General features: G+C 31.5%; 3 protein-coding genes across 8 annotated transcripts; 2 read left to right on the top strand and 1 right to left on the bottom strand.

Moving 5' to 3' along the window:
- The first annotated feature begins 2,264 nt into the window (after positions 1–2,264).
- LOC111311950 (ubiquitin-conjugating enzyme E2 5-like) lies at positions 2,265–10,889 on the top strand. The gene is made up of 7 exons (XM_022911821.2): positions 2,265–2,457; positions 4,293–4,367; positions 5,650–5,729; positions 6,280–6,394; positions 6,539–6,591; positions 6,795–6,923; positions 10,430–10,889. Exons 2-7 carry the CDS (start codon positions 4,324–4,326, stop codon positions 10,564–10,566), a joined length of 558 nt encoding a protein of 185 aa, XP_022767556.1. The 5' UTR covers positions 2,265–2,457; positions 4,293–4,323; the 3' UTR covers positions 10,567–10,889.
- A 567-nt stretch (positions 10,890–11,456) lies between these two features.
- Positions 11,457–13,939, top strand: LOC111311942 (putative inactive receptor kinase At2g26730). The gene is made up of 2 exons (XM_022911810.2): positions 11,457–12,891; positions 13,256–13,939. The coding sequence occupies exons 1-2, from the start codon at positions 11,457–11,459 to the stop codon at positions 13,831–13,833; spliced, it is 2,013 nt and encodes a 670-aa protein (XP_022767545.1). The 3' UTR covers positions 13,834–13,939.
- A 984-nt stretch (positions 13,940–14,923) lies between these two features.
- LOC111311900 (protein NUCLEAR FUSION DEFECTIVE 2-like) lies at positions 14,924–18,151 on the bottom strand. 6 transcript variants are annotated; one of them, XM_089765918.1, is made up of 5 exons: positions 17,935–18,151; positions 17,704–17,792; positions 16,936–17,317; positions 16,139–16,212; positions 14,924–15,438 (listed from the first exon to the last, which is right to left on the bottom strand). In XM_089765918.1, exons 1-5 carry the CDS (start codon positions 18,001–18,003, stop codon positions 15,192–15,194), a joined length of 861 nt encoding a protein of 286 aa, XP_089622044.1. In that variant the 5' UTR covers positions 18,004–18,151; the 3' UTR covers positions 14,924–15,191. The 6 variants fall into 6 exon arrangements, with proteins under 6 accessions (XP_089622044.1, XP_022767466.1, XP_022767492.1 ...); XM_022911731.2 differs by having other exon boundaries at positions 15,298–16,037; positions 17,935–18,149; XM_022911757.2 differs by having other exon boundaries at positions 15,298–16,037; positions 16,139–16,223; positions 17,935–18,148.
- Between the last annotated feature and the right edge of the window lie 1,526 nt (positions 18,152–19,677).

Genomic DNA, 19,677 nt, shown 5'->3' with positions numbered 1-19,677 from the left:
AAAATTTTTCGATTTTTTTATGCATATGATTTTTTTCATAAAACAAAAAGTTATGTCGTTATCACAAAAAATCTTAATATCATAATCATATTATAATCTTAAATAATTTTTTAATTACAAATTATGCTCTTTAATATTATAATAAAATACATAATTCCATAATATTACAGAATCTTAAATCAATAAACCTTTTTATCAATTTATAATATTATGTTTCTTAAAATTAACATACTTCAATCATTCGGACTCCCATCGAAGATTGAATGGCAAAACATTGATAGTGTATTAGGTGACATCATTACAAAGTGGTTAAAAGAAGAAAAAAAAATATTTATGGGTGTTAATATAGACAGATATAAATATGGTTATTTTTTTACATTAAAAAGCTAAATAAATTTAAGACGTCAGCAAAGTACTACTGATTAAAAATTTGAAACTATACATGATTGTACGAAATCCAAGTTACAATCTATAATATTACTGATTTTTTTTATACGTGTCATTAATGAGTAATAATACAATTATTATTCCTTTTTATAATAGTAATAATAAAATGATTATTTTTCACTTAAAAAAAAATACAAGTATTTTTCTTGTTTATTTTTTGTATAATCATTGACAATATAACCTTATTATTTATACATACACATGCATGAATCAGGATTTCTCTCTTATTATTATTTATATTTTTTGTATAATTATTGGTTGCTTTATAAAAATAAAAAATATATATGTTTAAACTAAAAAAGTAATAATTAATTAAATACATGGAGCCTAGAAGGCTAGAAATACTAATTAAGATAAATTAGAATATTATTTAAAATTTTTTATTTAATGTATTATTTTCAATAAAATTTGAAAAAAAAAAAAGACAATATATTGATTATATTTTTTTATAAAATAACCTTAACTCTATTAATGTATTTTAATGAATTTAATTATCACAAATTAATTAATCATATATTATATATTATATATTATATATATTATTATATTACAACAAACAATAAAATTTGTCATATGAATGTTTACGTGAACAATTTTTTTAGATGACATATTAGATAATTTTTTTAAAAAAGTATAGCTTCTTTTAATTACAAATTGGATAATATTGAATTTATTAAAATATTAAAATTATTCAAATTATAATTACAAATTAATATTAATTTAAAAATATATTTTTTAAAATCAAAGTTTTGAATTTTGAATTTTATTTGAATAATTTTAAATTTTTAGTAGATAATCTTATTTTATAAATTATTTAATTATAAAAATCTTTCATAAAATTATAAAGACTAAGTTTATCCGAAATTTTCAAAAATTCACTATATTCTTTTATCTTAATTTTTATCAAATAAAAATTATCTTTTAAAATTTTTTTGTAAAATATTAAAAATTCAAATAGTATTTTCATATTAAATCTCTAATAATAAGACTTATATCCATATAAATTATAATTATCAATTTTATATTTAAAAAATATGAAAGAAATTTGATTTAATTTTTGTCGCTTATTTCATGTTAATATTTTTTAAATATCAATTTACAAATTATCAATTTAATCCTAAATGTCGTATAAGAGTTATTTTATAAATTAAAGATTATAAATATAATGTATGTGTTATATCTTTTTTTTTTTTTTTTTTTTCAGTTTATAGTTTTTGAATCTATTACTATTACAATTTATTTTTTCAATTTGCATTTTTCTTTTCACAAAGTATATTATATTATTATTGCAAGTTTGTTTTTATAAAAAAATAATATTTTTTTCACTTTATTTTTTTCACACATCTCCTAATAATTTTTTTATATTTTGTATAATAATTTGAATAAAATTTCAAAAAATAAATATATATTTATACTTTTTTTATTATTTAATTTATCATTTAATAATATATATGTTTTTGTTCTTTCAAGAAATATAAATAATTTATTTTATTTGATCTAAATTTTAAATGTATAAAAATTATTATAAATAAAAATAGTGTAAAATGAAAATATGTTATTTTATTTTTATATTTTTAAAAAAAAATATTTTTTAGGACAAATTAGTTTAATTAAAAATTTTTATATATTATAAATTTTAAAATTTTAAATATAATTTTTAACAATATTAAATTATGTATATAAAATAAATAAAAGTATTTCGTGTTTAACACGAGTGATAATCTAATTAATGAATAAAGAATCGCAAAACCATGCATGCCACGTAACAAAAACTTCAATCAAATAGGTGCACTTGAAATTATGACGACATTCAGTCCTACTCTCCGTATAAAATTCTTTTTGTTTTTTGACAATTAAATCCTTTTCTTTTTCCTGCCCTTTTCCCTACTTTTTTTCTTCCCTCTTTTGTTTCTCAATTTCTGTTCATTTCTTGAGAGTCTCTGTTTATAGGCTGATCGATCGAGCCCTCTTCCTGTATTTTTATTTTGGGAAATTACCCTTTGCTAAAACGTAAGATACCCTGGTTTCATTCTTGGTTTTCTTCTTTGTCCTTTCTTTAGGCTATCAAACAGGGAACAATTTGTTGGTGGTTTCTTTTGTGTTTTTTGGATACCCTTCCGACTATGGATCTCTAAATTAATTACGTTTTATTTGGATTTTAAGTTTAAAAGGATTGAAAGATGACGAATTTGGTTATATGTTTTTCTGATGCCTCATTTCCTCTCTTTCAAAGATAATGCCCTGTATTTGTTTCTAGTGAATTGTTTCATATAGATTTTTTGTTTCCCTTTTTCAATTGAGCAACATTTCTCTGGATAATGGGTGATTTTTGTTAATTATAAGAGAGTTAAGGCATTTTTATCTGCTTTTATGATAATGGTCACAAAATTCTTGCTAGTTTTTTCTATTTTTAGACTGGAATTATGCATGGTAGGATTGTATATTGATTTATGAATCACGATTTGTGTCACTCATAAGCAGCAAGCAGTGGTTTGAAGTTTTTGACTTTTTTTTTTTTTTTGCAGTAAGCTAGTTGAGAATTTTATTGATCTTTTGCATGTTGTATTTGTGTCAGAAGAATATGAAGATGCTAAGCTTGGATCTTAGCATCTAGCTAGTGTGTACGTGAACAAACTTGTCAAAATTTCCAAAACCTTACAGCTTTGATTCAGGGTCATAAGCCAATTCAATTGACTAAAGATCTTTGAAGTTTTAATTCTAATTACAAACATTTACTCACTTCTTCAGATTCTTTTGATATTAAAAATCATTAAATAAAGAAATTTCACATTTTAATGGTAATCCTGGCAGGCGATTTTCTTGTTAAGAGATTGTGCTAAGACAATGTTCCTTGTTTGAGAATTTGAAATCAGTTTGAAAGGTTCTCAGTGTCTTTTTCTTCGATTTTGTTGTTTTCTTTATGTCAAATATGCTATATTGCCTGGCCAACCTTGCTTTCATTCATCTGCCGCAGTTACTTATAACTCAATTTGCATGAATGTTTTACATGTTTTACTTGGATAATCAAGTATTGTATGGCCATTTTTTCATGAAAAGTTTTCTTTAACATTGTACTTAGCTTTAATTCAACTTTGATGAACTGATGTGCTTATTGCTGAAGTTAGTGGCTCATATTGGAGTTATAGATTTTGATCTATGTAGCAAGCTTTTGAGCTTTTATATTGATTTCAGGATGCTATAGGCTAGCTTTTGCCAAAAGAGAAGTAGGATTAAGAATAAGTGAATTAAATTAGTCATAATTTAGAGGTTGCTATCCTGCTTAAATGAGAAACCGGCAAATAAGCATAAGCATAAAAAAAAGACAATGTCTGGACCACTTTTTTTTTTCTAATTTCTGTCTAAGGCTTTAGTTTGTCTTTCTAAGCATTGCTATATAAGTGTAGGAAATAATTTACTTTGATTGATTTGAGGATTCCTTTAGTTATATAGACTATGTCATCTATTCAAAATACACCATTCTACACCCAAAACACTCAGAAAAGTGAACTTTCAAATGGACTCTGCGCAAACAATGATGTGTTTTGTTTGGTATTGGTTCTCTCAATGTATATACTTGGTTTTATCTCTGCATCAGCATTTATTTTTGGTGCAGTACATAAAACCTGAGGTTTCTTAGAATGCAGCATTTTGCTTTGCCCTATGCGGTTTACAAACATACAAGTTAATATGTGCCTTTTCACTCATATCAGATCAGTTTGTCCTAAAATGTTTTATAAATAAGAATATTTGGGATAATAGAAGTGTGTAAAAATGTGAAGTTCATTTCTTAAATTTTATTTTTGCAGAAATTGTAAAAAAGTAATTTTACTGCTGACATTTTGCAGGTAGTTTGGTCTTTAATTATATTGGCTCAAAATGTCTTCTCCAAGCAAGAGAAGAGAAATGGATGTAATGAAGTTGTAAGTTTCTCTTACATATTTACACTTCCATATTCAAGCTCCTATGATTAGATCTCTTTCTCTTTTGAAATTTGATGATGTTGAGGAAAGTTTGCAATTGTATTGCCTCTTCTGAAATAATATTTTCCATGGTGTTTTGGGCACTATTCTTTGCAATTTTCTAAAGCAGTGCTAGCAGTTAGCGTGGCCAAGGCACCCAGACCACATAACATTGGATTTGGATGACTTAATCACACAACATGTGATTTGGATAAGTTGGGGTGTTTTGAATTGTAAGGTAGCATCATGAAGATGCTTGTAGCAAAGATGATAACTGGAATTGAATTTGTTGAATTGAAACATTTCTTATCTGATAAATGGACTGGAAGTAAGTTAATAAAGGGACCGACAGACTGCTGCAAATTGGTTCAATTCGATTTGTCATCTTGCTGACTCAATTCTATCTTGCTATTTTTGTAAAATTATGGGTTGTATGAAGGTCTTTTGGTAACTGCGGCAACTGTGAAAAGGCGGAGATAGTTAATTTGTGATTGAAGATTATCATGAAGAAGTCTGTAGACTACATTATAAGTGAAAAAAGTTTCTTTTGCACCTGTTATTTGAAGTTCAGAACATTAAATAGATGATTTATTAGGGTTAACAAATTCTACCTTGTTAGTTTCAAGTGGGAATAGAATTTCTACTTTGTAGTTAATCTGTCGATAGCTTTAATGTTGCTTTATCTGAAAATGTTAGGACATGAGGTCCTCTGCGATGTGAGATCTCCTCATTTCAAGCATGGCAGCTTAAGCAGAGTGATTATGAGAAACAGTTGCAAAATTAATGTTCCCTTCGTGTGAGAAAAAGGGAGGGCGTGTAGGGCAGGACAGGACTTTAACCTGAATGGCATTGTTAATTTAATGGCCATTATTCATTAAATACTCATGAAATTCAACTGTGGCTATGGTAGTGTTTCTGTTTCTTTTCCACAATTAAGAAATCTATGAACAGCAAGATTTGTTAATGGTTTTCAGAATTTGCCTTTACTCTGTGGAGAGTTTATTTCATTTTGATAAGGCATTCTCTTACATATAACAACCCTAGAGATGGATTTCTCTTGTTTGCTTGATTGACTATTTTATTTCTTGTTATTTCTACTTTATCTAAATGAACTTTTAACCCATTTCCACTTTGTGAAAGCTTTACTGAATTTAGAAATTGCTGCCTAAATTTTGGATTTTAAGTCTGACTTGCTAATGAGTTTTTATCTCTTTAGCACTTCTCACCTATTCATTTTGTCCAGGATGATGAGTGATTACAATGTCGAAACAATAAATGACGGACTCAACGAATTCAATGTCGAATTTCATGGTCCCAAAGAAAGTATGCTTATGCTAATCTATTCAATATGTTCTCCCTGATTATGTGTTTGATATGATCCATCTCACATAGTATTTGTATGTTTAAGTAACCACTTTGGGGCAACACTAATACCCCGATTTTTTTTAAAATGAATTTTTATTAAAAACAGAGGGTACAAAATTCGTAATTACAAAGTCAACCAAAACCCCTAGATGATCAAATTCCCATAAATAGCACCCGATAATACAAGAAAGTGAAAAACAGGTGCCAAGCCATTAGAGAACTGTCCCATAGTGTTATGTTTGCTTATAAATTTGGGAACATATTGTTAAATTGATTAAATTTATTACACAGTTAGAGGGCTTTATCTATCTCTCACACATCTCCTTTTTCCTTTTCCTTTTATATAGTGGGGATTTGATTTTGAAACTTTATTGTGCGTAGAGTGTTTTCATCGTTATATATTCTTTTATTGGTCTGCTATAGCCTATAACTGTTGTTTTCTTTGGAAGTCTAAGTACTTGTTTTGAATCCATTTTTCTTTCTTTAATATCAACTGCAATGTTTGCAGGTCTGTATGAAGGTGGGGTTTGGAAAATCCGGGTTGAGCTTCCGGATGCTTATCCATACAAGTCTCCTTCTATTGGATTTGTGAACAAGATATTCCACCCAAATGTTGATGAAATGTGAGCAATTTATAATTTCAAAATTGACTCTTACAATAATAGACAAGGATTCTGGTAACTTTTTTTGTATTTCTGATTTTTTCATGCTGATTGTTATTCAAACTTTTGACAACCCAAAATTTTCCTGTATTCAAACAATTTCAGGTCTGGTTCTGTATGCTTGGATGTTATTAACCAATCATGGAGTCCAATGTTTGGTAAGCATCAGTTGACTACCATTGCTTACTAATAAGCAGCAGACGTTATTCATTTTCTTGATTGGCACCTTTACAACATAGCTCTACATTTTTTTTGCACTATTACCCTTTATTCTCCCATATAGGAATTTGTACAATCTGCTTTCTTTCTGGACTTTGTAAAGGGATCTGAGCTACAGATGATTTTTTTTTTCCTGCTGCAGATCTTTTAAATATTTTTGAAGTTTTTCTTCCACAGCTCTTACTTTATCCAAACCCTTCAGACCCCCTAAATGGAGATGCGGCTTCATTGATGATGAAGGATCAGAAGCAATATGATCAAAAAGTAAAAGGTGAAGATATTGAATTGGTTTACTCTTGTTTCTCTCTATTCATGATTGCACTAGCTGAATGGCTCCAAAATACTTTGTACATTTGAAAATTTTGTGATTTGGTGGTACCTCTGGATTAATGATATTCTTTAACATAAGACTTTGGTCCGTGAGATGTAGGAAAGAGAGAGTGGTTGTTCAATGAGTGTAGAAAACTTAAAGAACAATTGTCCTTATTTCTTCTTATTCAATCTAGAATGAAGGAGTATATCTAAATAAATACGAACAGTAAGTTCCTTATTAGGAAACAAATTACATGAAACAGAAAACAAAAAATAAGAAAAGGAGGGAGAATTATTCTATACTAAAATGAGACATATTCTTGAAATGAATTAGGAAATCAAGCTGCACTAATGTAGGAGAATCAGATTTCTATACTCCCTCGCAAGTTGGGTTATGAATGTTAACATTCTCAGCTTGGATTTCAATCTGTCAAAAATGCTTATAGGAAGATCTTTAGTAAGAATATCTGCAATTTGTGAACTTGTAGGGATATAGGCCAGTTTGACTGACCCATTTTCTATCTTTTCCTTTATGAAATGTTGGTCCAGCTTTACGTGCTCGGTCCTATCATGATAAACAGGATTTTTGGCAATACTTATAGTAGCCTTATTGTCATAAAACAGTGTCATAGATGTCACAGTCTGCACTTTTAATTCTCCAAGTAACCTCATCAGCCAAATTCTTTCACAAATGCCAAGGGACATTACTCTAAACTCAGCCTTAGCACTGTTTCTAGCTACAACAGCTTGCTTTTTACTTCTCCAAGTGACCAAATTGCTCCAAACATAAGTGCAACATCCAATAGTGGACTTTCTATCTGTTACTGATCCAGCCCAATCAGCATCCGTGTACACCTCGGTTGCCCTATCCGTTGACTTCTTACAATATAGACCTTTACTAGAACTCTTCTTTAAGTACTGTAGGATGCAATGAACAGCCTCGAGATGCTCCTTGGTTGGATTATTCATGTATCTACTCACCATCCCTACTGCAAACCAGATATTAGGTTGTGTGTGGGAGAGGTAAATAAACCTTTCAACTAGTCTTTGGTATCACCCTTTGTCCATGAGAAAGCTTTCATTTTTGCTTCCAATTTTATTAGTTGAGTCCATGGGTGTATCGGTAGGTTTGCATCCAATCATGGTGGTTTCTTTGAGTAAATCAAGTACATACTTACGCTGAGACACTGATATTCCATTCTTAGACCGAGCTACTTCCATCCTAAGGAAATATTTAAGGAACCCCAAGTCTTTTATTTCAAACTCCTTTCCAAGGAGTTTCTTCAAATCATCTATTCCTTCCTTGTGGTCTTCGGTGATAATGATATCATCCGCATAAACAATAAGAATAACTTTTTTTCCTACATTAGTGAACTTAACAAACATAGTATGGTCAGATTGACATTGAAGGAATCTATACCTCTTCATTGCCTTGGTCAACCATTCAAACCAAGCCCGAGGAGATTGTTTAAGTCCATGCAAAGATTTTCGAAGTTTGCACACTGCCCATGCTGTCTTGCTTTTTGAAACTAGGAGGAATTTCCATGTAGACATCCTCTTCCAATTCACCATTTAAGAATGCATTCTTGATGTCAAGTTAGTGGAGAGGCCAATCCAAGTTGGCTGCTAGTGACAATAGAACTCTAATTGAATTGAGTTTGGCTACAAGAGCAAATGTCTCCTCATAGTCTATCCCATAAGATTGAGTGAACCCTTTTGCAACAAGCCTAGTTTTGAACCTGTTTATACTTCCATCTACATTGTGCTTTATTGTGAAGATCCACTTACATCAGGTTTTTCCATTTTGGCAAATCTGAAATTTCCCATATCCCATTCTTTTCTAGAGCCTTGATTTCTTCAAGAACTGCTGCCTTCCAATCTTGTTCATTGAGGGCTTCCTGAATATTTTTTTGGAATTTGCACCTTCTCAAGGTTAGTAGTAAAGGCTCGAAAGTTTGGATTTAACCTGTCATGTGAGATGTACTTGCAGATAGGGTACTAGGTGCATGATCTCACACATTTTCTTAATGCAATAGGAACGTCAAGGTAACCAGCTGGCTCACAAGGTTCAGTTTCAGATTCAATAGGGACATTACCTGTGTTAGTTTCAGGTTCTTGGAGATTCACATCAGGTTGATTTTTAGTGCCGGGCTGTGTACAGTTGTCCACTTCTTCTTGTGATTTTTGCTTCCTTGAGTAGACTATCAGTTCTTTGTTTTGTTTTTTCATATAACCTTAGGGTTTAAAGAGTCAAGAGTTGTCTGAATAGGTTGAGTTTTGGAATCTGCATGGCTAATAGATTGGGTAGCTTGAGAATCTGGTTTTGAAGGGGCTGGTTGGGAATCTGGAGCTAGTTGGGAATCTGGTTTTAAAGGGGCTGGTTGTGAAATTGGCAAATCAACAGCTCTGAATATCGGTCTTGTTGTAGCATGGAAGATTCTCAAAGAAGGTGACATCCATAGAGCTATAGAATTTTTTTTGTGATGGGTGAGTAACACCTATAGCCTCTTTGGTTTGGGGAATAACCAAGGAAGATGCATTTTAAGGCTCTGAGATCAAGCTTGTTGCGGTTTTGTTGGCTAATATGAACAAAGGCAGCCAAATAAGTTGATGGGAATGGAAGAGATCAACTGAGTTTTTAAGCTTATTGATGGAAGTAGGTTACAGCTTAAATTAGGGATATTGAGGACAAAGTCAGGTGTTATGTCTTTCGAAACTACAATAGAACTTGTTCCTGCCACCTTTGAGAGAGAGCCATCAGCAATTTTTACAACAGAACTATTATAACAAGGTCTATATGTGTTGAATAAGGATGCATCTCCAATCATGTGATCTGATGCTCCTGAATCAACAATCCAAGATTATGTATTTCCCCATTGAACACTTAGCGTTTAGGAAATGACCTTTTTGTGCTAGTAAACTAGTTCCAAAGGTTGCAGACTTGTTTTGAAGGGATTGTTGGAGCATCACCTCTTTATGGCTTTCCTCATGCCATATCTCTGCAGAAGAAGAGTTCTCACTCCTGCTAGTCATAACGGAAACTCATGTGGTTACAGTTTAATGGTTCAAGTTGACTTGCTTTGACACCATGTAGAAAACTTAAAGAACAATTGTCCTTATTTCTTCTTATTCAATCTAGAATGAAGGAGCACATCTTAATAAATAGGAACAATGAAGTTTCTTATTAGGAAACAACTTACATGAAATAGAAAACAAAAAATAATAAAAGGAAGGAGAATTATTTTATACTAAAATAGAAACAAATCCCTAAAAAATTGACAATTAGAATAGTTGTCTAAATCAGAAGAATAAATAAGAAATATTTTCAAAATAAATTAGGAAATCAAGCTGCACTAATATAGGAGAATCAGATCTGTACTAATGTAGGAGAATCAGATTTCTATAATAAGTATTCATTTCTAGGCTGAGTGATGTAACTAGTGTCTTTTTTCTTCATGGAAACAGAATACTGTGAGCGATATGCAAAGAAAGAAAATATCACAAAATCCCCAGCTGACGAGGAGACCGATGATGATGAAGATGTCACTGATGAAGAAGCGGGATCTAGCGATGATGAAATTGCTGGACATGCAGATCCATAAATTAACTTTTAAGACCTGGCTTCTACGAAATAAACACTTGATAAAAGCCATGATGAAGCTGAACCCCTTGGTTGTTCTCCTCAGCATAGAAAAATAGAAATGGTGAGTGAAGTTAGCTGTTTAAACATACTAGGGCCCACAAGGAAAATGGGAAGAACAATTGATACATTAAATCAAATATTTTTATTAAACACAATCTGTTGTTTAGTTAGTTATTATTTGATTTTCTCAAATAGCTTGCATTTTCTTTCCTAATAGAACCTGTTCTAGGAGAATTCATTGTATTGTATTTGTATATGGTTAAAATTTTATATTTGTTTTAACCTTGTGCTGGAATATATAACTTAATAAACTTGTTTGCAAATACTTGTAAGTGTTTCTGTCAAATTGCAAATATCCAAGATAAGGTGTTTGCAGGGAGTGGAAGATCCCAGTTTTAAATGGAAATATATTAATTAATTGGAACTGTCAGTCACGTTGTGAATGAAACAACTGACAATCAGTCAGTCATTTAACTTATTTTTCTATTTAAGGGATGCTTTCAGCTGAACAAGCAATTTGCTCAACAACCTGAAGCTTGCTAAAACTACATGGTTTCGGCAGAGAAATTCCATGTGCGTCGTTTACTTTCATTTGATTGCTGGATTAAGATCCATGACAAAGCTGCATTTGTAGAATACATATATGTTTTTCTAGAGCCTGAAGAATTGGCTTGTGAGACGCCAACTGAGAAAGACATGGCAATTCAGAAATTCTTGTCCTTTTCACTTCGCCGGCGGTCAATTTTAAAATGCCATTTGGCCGTTTTGCTCTTTTTAAGTCATTTATTGACAGACATTTCCAGAACATAACAAACCATCTTTGTAAATTCAGCCATTTGGCAAGCAAAAATGATCAATTCAACACTTCCCACCTTGTTATTTTCTGTACGTTCTACAACAATTCATGATCAAGCAAGCCCTTTTCATAAAGGAAGGAAAAGCAGATCATCCTTCGCATTTTACCTAAACCTTGCTTATTCGTCGAAAATGAAGCGAGTTTCCATCGGGCTACTACCCATTTTGATCTTTCTCCTCTTAAATGTGTCAAATTCAGAAGATGAACAAGTGAAGCAATCTCTCGTGGGATTCATGGACAAACTTGCAGCTGTAAATGTAGAAAGAGATCAAATTTGGGGTTGGAACATGACTTCAGACCCCTGCAAAGACAAATGGACGGGTGTATCATGTGATTTGCAGTTGCAATCCGTCAAGAAAGTAGTTCTAGATGAGTTAAATCTCACTGGAGTTCTAGATATTGGTTCAGTCTGCAGGGCAAGTTCCCTCTCCGTGCTTAGCCTGAACAAGAACAATGTTGTTGGATTGATATCAGAAGAGATAGGCAATTGCAAAAGTTTGACACACCTGTATTTAAGTGGGAACCAATTATCCGGTCACCTTCCAGATTCTCTGAAACAGTTGAGTAATTTGAAAAGGTTTGATATATCCAACAATAACTTTTCCGGCGAGGTTCCTGATTTGTCTCGAATTTCAGGCCTAATTACTTTCCTTGTTCAGAACAATCAGCTTAGTGGAGAGATTCCAAATCTTGATTTCTCCAATCTGCTACAGTTCAATGTCTCTAACAACAACTTCAGTGGTCCAGTTCCTTATGTAAAAGGTCGGTTCTCTGCTGACAGTTTGTCGGGTAATCCTGAACTATGTGGAGAATTAATCTCAAAGGCATGCCCACCATCATCACCAGCACCGCCATCAACACGGAAATCTAAAGATTCATCAAGCAAGCAGATTCTTATCTACTCTGGTTGTGCAGTTCTTGGCCTTATAATTCTGCTATTTGTTGCCTTTAAATTAGTCAGTAAAAAGAAGCCAAAAGAAGAGGCTAATAAGGAAGTGGAAGCAAACACTAGCGGCAACAAGACTAGCAGTACTTCCAACGAATCCAAGACCACTGAGCGTAAGTCAGAGTATTCAGTAAGTTCTGCTGAGAGTGGAGTGGCCTTGTCACCCCTTGTAGTTCTTACAAGTCCAACAGCCCAAGGTTTAAGATTTGAGGACCTGCTTCGAGCTCCTGCTGAATTGCTTGGAAAGAGCAAACATGGAAGCCTTTACAAGGTAATGCTTGATAATGGGGCGACAACATTGGTTGTGAAGAGGATAAAGGACTGGAGTGTTACAAGTCAAGACTTCAAGAGGAGAATGCAGAGGCTGGACCAGGCGAGGCATCCGAATGTATTGCCATCGGTTGCATTTTATTGTTCCAAGCAAGAGAAGCTCTTGGTATATGAATATCAACGGAATGGCAGTCTTTTCAAGCTCCTCCACGGTAATTTCATTTTCATCAATTCTACCGTAGAATGTGATTTTATACCTTATAATTTCCATGGACAATGCAACAGATATGTATGCACAATAAGTAGACACAGTAGTTTGTGCTCCCTGGCAAGAACCACCACACTTGCTATAGGAAACCTGGCTTTTTGTCCCTAGGCTGCATATCATAATAGAAATGGAACTTGAAACAGTTTGCCCTGCTTCTATTTTGGGGGCTGCTGCTCAGCTATCCCATCCTCTAGCCAGACTGACAGTCTTCTGTTTTCACCGACTAATGATAGGAAACAGTTAACTGCTCAATAGTGGTTTAGACATGAAAGAGAACTTCATACAACTCTGCTTCCTTGTTGATTCAGGATCCCAAAATGGCCAGGCATTCGACTGGGGAAGCAGATTAAATGTTGCAGCTACTATTGCTGAGGTTTTAGCGTTTATGCATGAGGAGCTCCGTGACGATGGAATTGCTCATGGTAGCCTGAAATCCACAAACATACTTTTTAACAAGAATATGGATCCATGTGTCAGTGAATATGGGGTAATGGTGTTCGAGAGTCAAGACCAATCATCCCACTCTCAATCCAACAGCTCCAAAAACAATGATTTGGATCGTGGCCAAATCTATGGGAGCTTTAAAGCAGACATCTATAGTTTTGGGGTGATTCTTCTAGAACTTCTAACAGGGAAGCTGGTCCAGAATAATGGGTTTGATCTGGCTCAATGGGTGCAGTCAGTGGTTAGAGAGGAATGGACTGTTGAAGTCTTTGACAGGGCCTTAATTTTGGAAGGTGCAAGTGAAGAGAGGATGCTGAGCCTCTTGCAGATAGCACTGAAGTGCATAAATCCTAATCCTTGTGAAAGGCCAAGCATAAATCAGGTTGCTGTAATTGTCAACACGCTCAAAGATGAAGAAGATAAATCCAGCTCCGAACCATGACCACTCCAATACCATACAAATGACAGACAATGTGTGTAAAAATATTTGCTCTGGGGAATTTGCCTGTTGATCCATTAAATCCGACTTCAAATTTCTGTAGTTTACTAGCCCCTTCTTGTATGTCAAACAATTCTTTGCTTCAAAATTTATGATGTCGTGAAAATTAACTTTTGTTCACATATTATACAAATATACACCCAAGAAACAAAGATTTTCTTTGAACCGAAGGATTCTCATATTCATATGACAGTAAAATTATTATCACCATTCCTACTTGTTTAACAGTCTTTGATAAATTGTAGTGCACATGTATTGCGTACACAACAAATATGACGGACTTCTCAAGATAACAGAATCTATGGTTTTCCAAGTGATCTAATAAGCACATGTAACTTACACATAGAAAATTATTCCTAAATTATTCCAATATTTTGATAAAAATTTAAAAATATTTTTTCACCTTTTAAAAAAACTATTATTTCCTTTAAAGAGTTTTCGTTTTTAGATTTTAGTTTTAAAAATTTTATTTTTTTAATAAAATCTTTCTATAATTTAGTAAAATTTTATTTTAAAAAGATTATTATAAAATCTTTCAATATTTTGATAAAATTTTATTTTTTAAATATAATCAAATCCATTAATAATTTGATAAAATTTTATAAATTTAATTTCTAATTTAATTGTTTTTAACCCATGAAATCCTATAGTAGTTTGATAAGATTTTATAAATTTAATTTAAAAAATAATTTTTAAATTTATGAAAATCTTTTAATAATTTAATAAGATTTTATAAATTTAAACAAAAAAACTCATGAAAATCTCAAATAATTTGATAAAATTTCATGAATTTAATCTCAAAAATTATTTTAAAACTCATAAAAATCTTTCAATAACTAAGTAAGATTTTATAAATTTTACATCAAAAAATAATTTTATGAAAATCTTCCTAGTAAGATTTTTAATTCCACAAACAATGTTAAAAGATTGACACATATTCTATTTTTATTTTTAATTAATTTCTTATTTTTTAAATATATCCCAAAAGGATATGTTATGTTTTTGTGTCACCTTTTTAATCTCAATTATGAAATCTAAAAATTTTACAGTTAATGTATTTAATAATTTTTTTATTTGTAAATGATAAAACTTTTGAGAAATATTCCCAATCTAAAAATATTGAAATAACCAAATAAATAATATAAAATAAGCATTAAAAAAAAACAAAAGAAAGAAAAAAATAAAAAATTTTAAAAATCAGCCGATCAGCGGCTTGTCCAACGCAATCAACGGCTCAGTTCAATGTTAAGCAGCTTGATTTACGGTTTACTTGGCTCGGCTCGACTCAAAAGCGGCTTAAGTCATTGCTGCAGGTCACGAGTTGAAGACGATTGGATTGGGTCGGGTAATTCAGAATCGAGCGGAACTTCGTTGTATGAAAAGGCGCAGTTTGATTTAACCATAAATAACAAAATCAAAATTTTTTTTCTTTCATTTTCACCTTTCCCCTCCTTCTCCCCACTGCCGGAGAACCAATTGAACCTAAAAACAAGCAAACGTTTCCAGGATCTGGCAGTGTTCATCCATGTCGACCGTCGCTTATCGCCGCTGGCCACCATTGTTAGCGATGTAAAACCAAAAAAAAAAAAAAAAAATCCAAAACTCGTCAGCTTTGAAGAGGAAGAGAAATATTAGGTATTTGAGTATTTGTATACTGGCTAAAAGGTTTGTGCATGAAGGGATTTATCTCCAATCCACCTCATTATTCGGAGAAACTAAAATAAGACACAGCTATGCAAGTTGAAGTTTCATAGACCAACCAAATCAGGCACAAACATTGTGCTCCGAATATCCTTCAACACTTCAACAACAAATGTATTTTTCAGAAAAAAGGTAGACCAGATGAGACGACTTATCTGTGCTTTTTCTGAGTTATTCACACAATAATTGAAAACTATGAATGCAAAACAAGGACAGCAAATCCAGACACTAGGTTTTGCACTGTTTATTTTGAAATTTCCTCAGATACAAGCAATATCATATCTGGAAACAGCCTTCATCTTGTGCATCTAATTAGCAAATATTATTATAACACTGAGGCCCTCACCCAGTATGACAGATAAAACAGAATGAACCTCTTAATTTCTAAGTGAATGGTCACCTCTCCCTTAATTTGCATTTTGAAACCATGTCATCCTCTCTGCCACCTGAATCTAATTCTAATTTAATGATTGAACAAGTAAAAATAGTCTACAAGAGTTTGGGTTCTCCTGAGTACTTTAAAAGAAATTATCTTAAATACACTTACCAAGACGGTGCAGGCAAGCCAAGTTTAGGCTTATTCACACTGTAGACACCCAAGTTTGCGGATAGTCCTGATAACTACATTGAAGCTTATTCACAGAAAAGAATTAAGAGCTGCTGCACTGACCAAGTCGGTCAGTAAACATTGCATAGTGAAGATACTTATAAAAAAAAAAAAAAGGCATAGTGAAAAATTCAACTAGATTGGTCATGATAGAACTTAATGAATTAGAGCGAAATAACAAACATTTTATAACATCATCCAGTCCTAACATATTATAATGTCTAATACACCACAAGACATGTAATTAATAAGGTGTTATTCTCACATTGGTTTCGGTAGCCAGGGCTAAAAAGAGGCAGCCCTTTTTCTAAGTGTTGCAGCTTCTGTAAACTTGAATAGCAACAGAAAGCGAGGTCATAACTTAGTAGACAAAGGAACCTTCTTTTGACACATTTTTGGCAGGTCTTTACTGAATATATTAGCAACAAACTTCCATAGCTCGCTAAGCCAAGAAAATATCAGAATCTCTCAAGAATTACAAGGTATATTACGATAGAGATTAAAAACACAGGAATTTTACACAGTGAAATGGCAACATGTACTCTTACTATTAACCAAAGGTATCAGTGCAGGTTAAGTTTGTTCACAAACCACATTAAATTTGCCATACTGTAAAAAGCACAAGCAACTTACTAACTGTTATTATCATAATATATGAAACGTTGAACAAAGACTATCTAAAATTCATTTAACAGCAGATAACAGGACCTGAATTACAATGAAACAGCTCTTCCTACCTTACCACTATGGATGCTCCAGAAGATTTTTCCAGTTTCATCAGTATTCCCGCAATCAATAGCAATAGCACCAAGTACTGCTCGAAATGCATCGCAAACTATGGTTGGGTTTGAAGGATCTGTCTTTGGAGAAACTCGAACCACTTTTTGCAGGCCCAATCGCGTCCCATCAACAGCACAGGAAGATTCCACTTTGGAAATCTCTGATATGAGCTTGTTGAGTTCTTTTGAAGACATATCAATATCTTTTTCAAGGGAACGGAGCGAAGCTGATGTCTCAATGACATGGGTGCCCAGGACGCTCAATGCCTTGTTGTTCTCTTCAGAGAAGGAGGCATGGGTCATGGCACGCCGAAGCAGACTAATGCTCTTAAAAGTATAGCTGAAGGTGGGTTTCAGAAAAAGTAACAAGCCTCATTTGAGTGTCATAACAAGAAAATCTAAGTCATAGATAAATAAAATAAAATTAGATATTAAATTTTATGATTCAAGTTCTTCTGCAACCCCATCTTTCCATGACTAAAGAAGTGAAAGATTATTACTTTAAATCAAAGGGGAAAAAACCTTTATCAGAGAAAAAAGAATTTCTTAATTGATTTTATTTGAATGGTTCATTCATTTCATTTCATTTTCTGGGTTTTCTTTTTTTCTTTTCTTGATTTTCAGTACAGTTATTGTATATCAGCAAAATAATTATCATCACTGAGTCACTAATCAAAAGGGAGTTGATAATACAAAGTTATAAAAAAAAAAAAAAAGAAAACTTGCCCAATTTGTTTCTGTAGAGTCTCAAGAGCTTGTGAAAATGGTGACGAAGGTTTAGAGCGCCGATCTTCAGACTTTCCTGCTGCATATGCCTGCACTCAGAAAAATAAGTTTCTTTCTATTGTATACTAATAAATCTTCAATTTTCAAATTGCTTTATTTTCATTCGTTTCCTCTCTGACCTTTCTTTTTTCTTGGGAAACGAACAATATTGATCAGGGTTAAATGATATACCTGAGGAGCAGAGGACAATAGTGTGAAGAAGAGAACAAAAGTGAAGACGCTGAAGAGACGGAAATGCATTTTTCTTTTCTATTTAATTTGCTCTGTAAAAAGTGAAAATCTGCTTCGCTTTCTTTCGTGGGTGATGAAAATTGAAAACTCCAGAAATCGGGGTTTTATGATGTTTTTTCTCCTTCTCAGCTAAGTTACTGATTTTTGCTGTAACTTGACTTGTGTACGTATAAATAAAGTACTTCAAATTGTTAGCCCCTTTCAACCCATTGAAGGAAGATTGGGTTGTGGTTTCACCAATAAAATTCCTTGCTTTAAGTTTCACTTTCAACCCAAATTTATTCAACCCATTAAGTAGAGAATTGATGGTTTTGATTTTCTCAACCCACATTGTAATTACACAAAACTCCGAATTTTTAATATTTGAAAATAATAATAATTATAAGAGTTAAATACATTTTTCATATTAAAGTTTGAAAAAAAATGTACGAATTTATATTTGAAGATAATAATAATAATAATAATAATAATAATCCTCCCCAAATCAAAAGTAAAAAAAAAAAATTGAATTAATTAAAAAGATTAATGACCTCAATTGATATAACTTGAACCAAAAAACTATTCCACCCCAAACAATTGTTACATTCAAGAAAATGTTATCTTTGCACCATGGCACGGTGCACTATAAGGATGATAATAGGTATCATTTAATTAGGTATTTGACAATATGTGATTCGATTATATCATGTTTGGGTGTCTTATAATTGGTGTCATAACATTTAAGTTAGAGAATTTGTTTAATAGATGCAAAAATTATAGAGTTATCATTAATCTTTTTTATTTAGATGTAATTAGTTACTTATATAAATTTATCTTTTTTAAGGTTATCTTAAGTATAAACTAAGAATCCTTACAAAAAATAAATTTTGGTTTACATCAATAGAATTAAGTTTGAGAGTCGGTTATGTGCAAGAAAAATATTAGTATCCCATTACGCCTAAAATTGATATCACATTAATTATATATTATCTTACTTAATCCTTAATCAAAGATGATTTTTTTCATGCACCTAAATCAATTCCAATCCTTTTATTTATTTACATGACATAGTCATACAAAAATTTTATCAAAATCAAATCATGTAATCATGCCATCATGTAATATTATTAGATAATCATGCAAAAATATAAAATATCATCATGCAATAATATAAAATCATGCAAAAAATTATCATGCAATAAAAATATCATGTAATAATATCATGCAAAAATTATCATGCAATAACATAACATGTAATGCAAAAATATGCAATAATATAAAAATCATGTAATAATCATTCCAAAAATATCATAATAAATAAAAAATAATCATGCAAATATTTAATAAATTATGAAAGCAAATTAAATTCATGCAAAATATCATACAAATATATTAATACTCATGTAAATATTTAAAAAAATCATGTAAATAATAAAAAATTATGCAATTAATATAAATAATCATGCAATTATAATATTTTACAAATAATCAATCATTTAATTAGTAAATCACATAAATAAATATATTAATAATCACGCAAATAAATTATAAATTTTTATCAAAATTTTTTTTTCTTTGCCTTGTTTTTTTTAATACAATCACACAATTAAAATAATAAATAATAAAAAATAGAATATAAAATATAAAATAAACAAAAAAAGAAAATAAATAAATAAAAAATGAAATTGGAAAGAAAAAAAAAGC

Source organism: Durio zibethinus, chromosome 9, assembly GCF_047325235.1.
Source record: "Durio zibethinus cultivar Kanyao isolate XHJ-2024 chromosome 9, ASM4732523v1, whole genome shotgun sequence".
In the NCBI taxonomy this organism is placed as follows: Eukaryota; Viridiplantae; Streptophyta; class Magnoliopsida; order Malvales; family Malvaceae; genus Durio; species Durio zibethinus.
The sequence above is the reverse complement of the archived record's forward strand: the minus strand, read 5'-3'. Positions and strand labels throughout refer to the sequence as shown.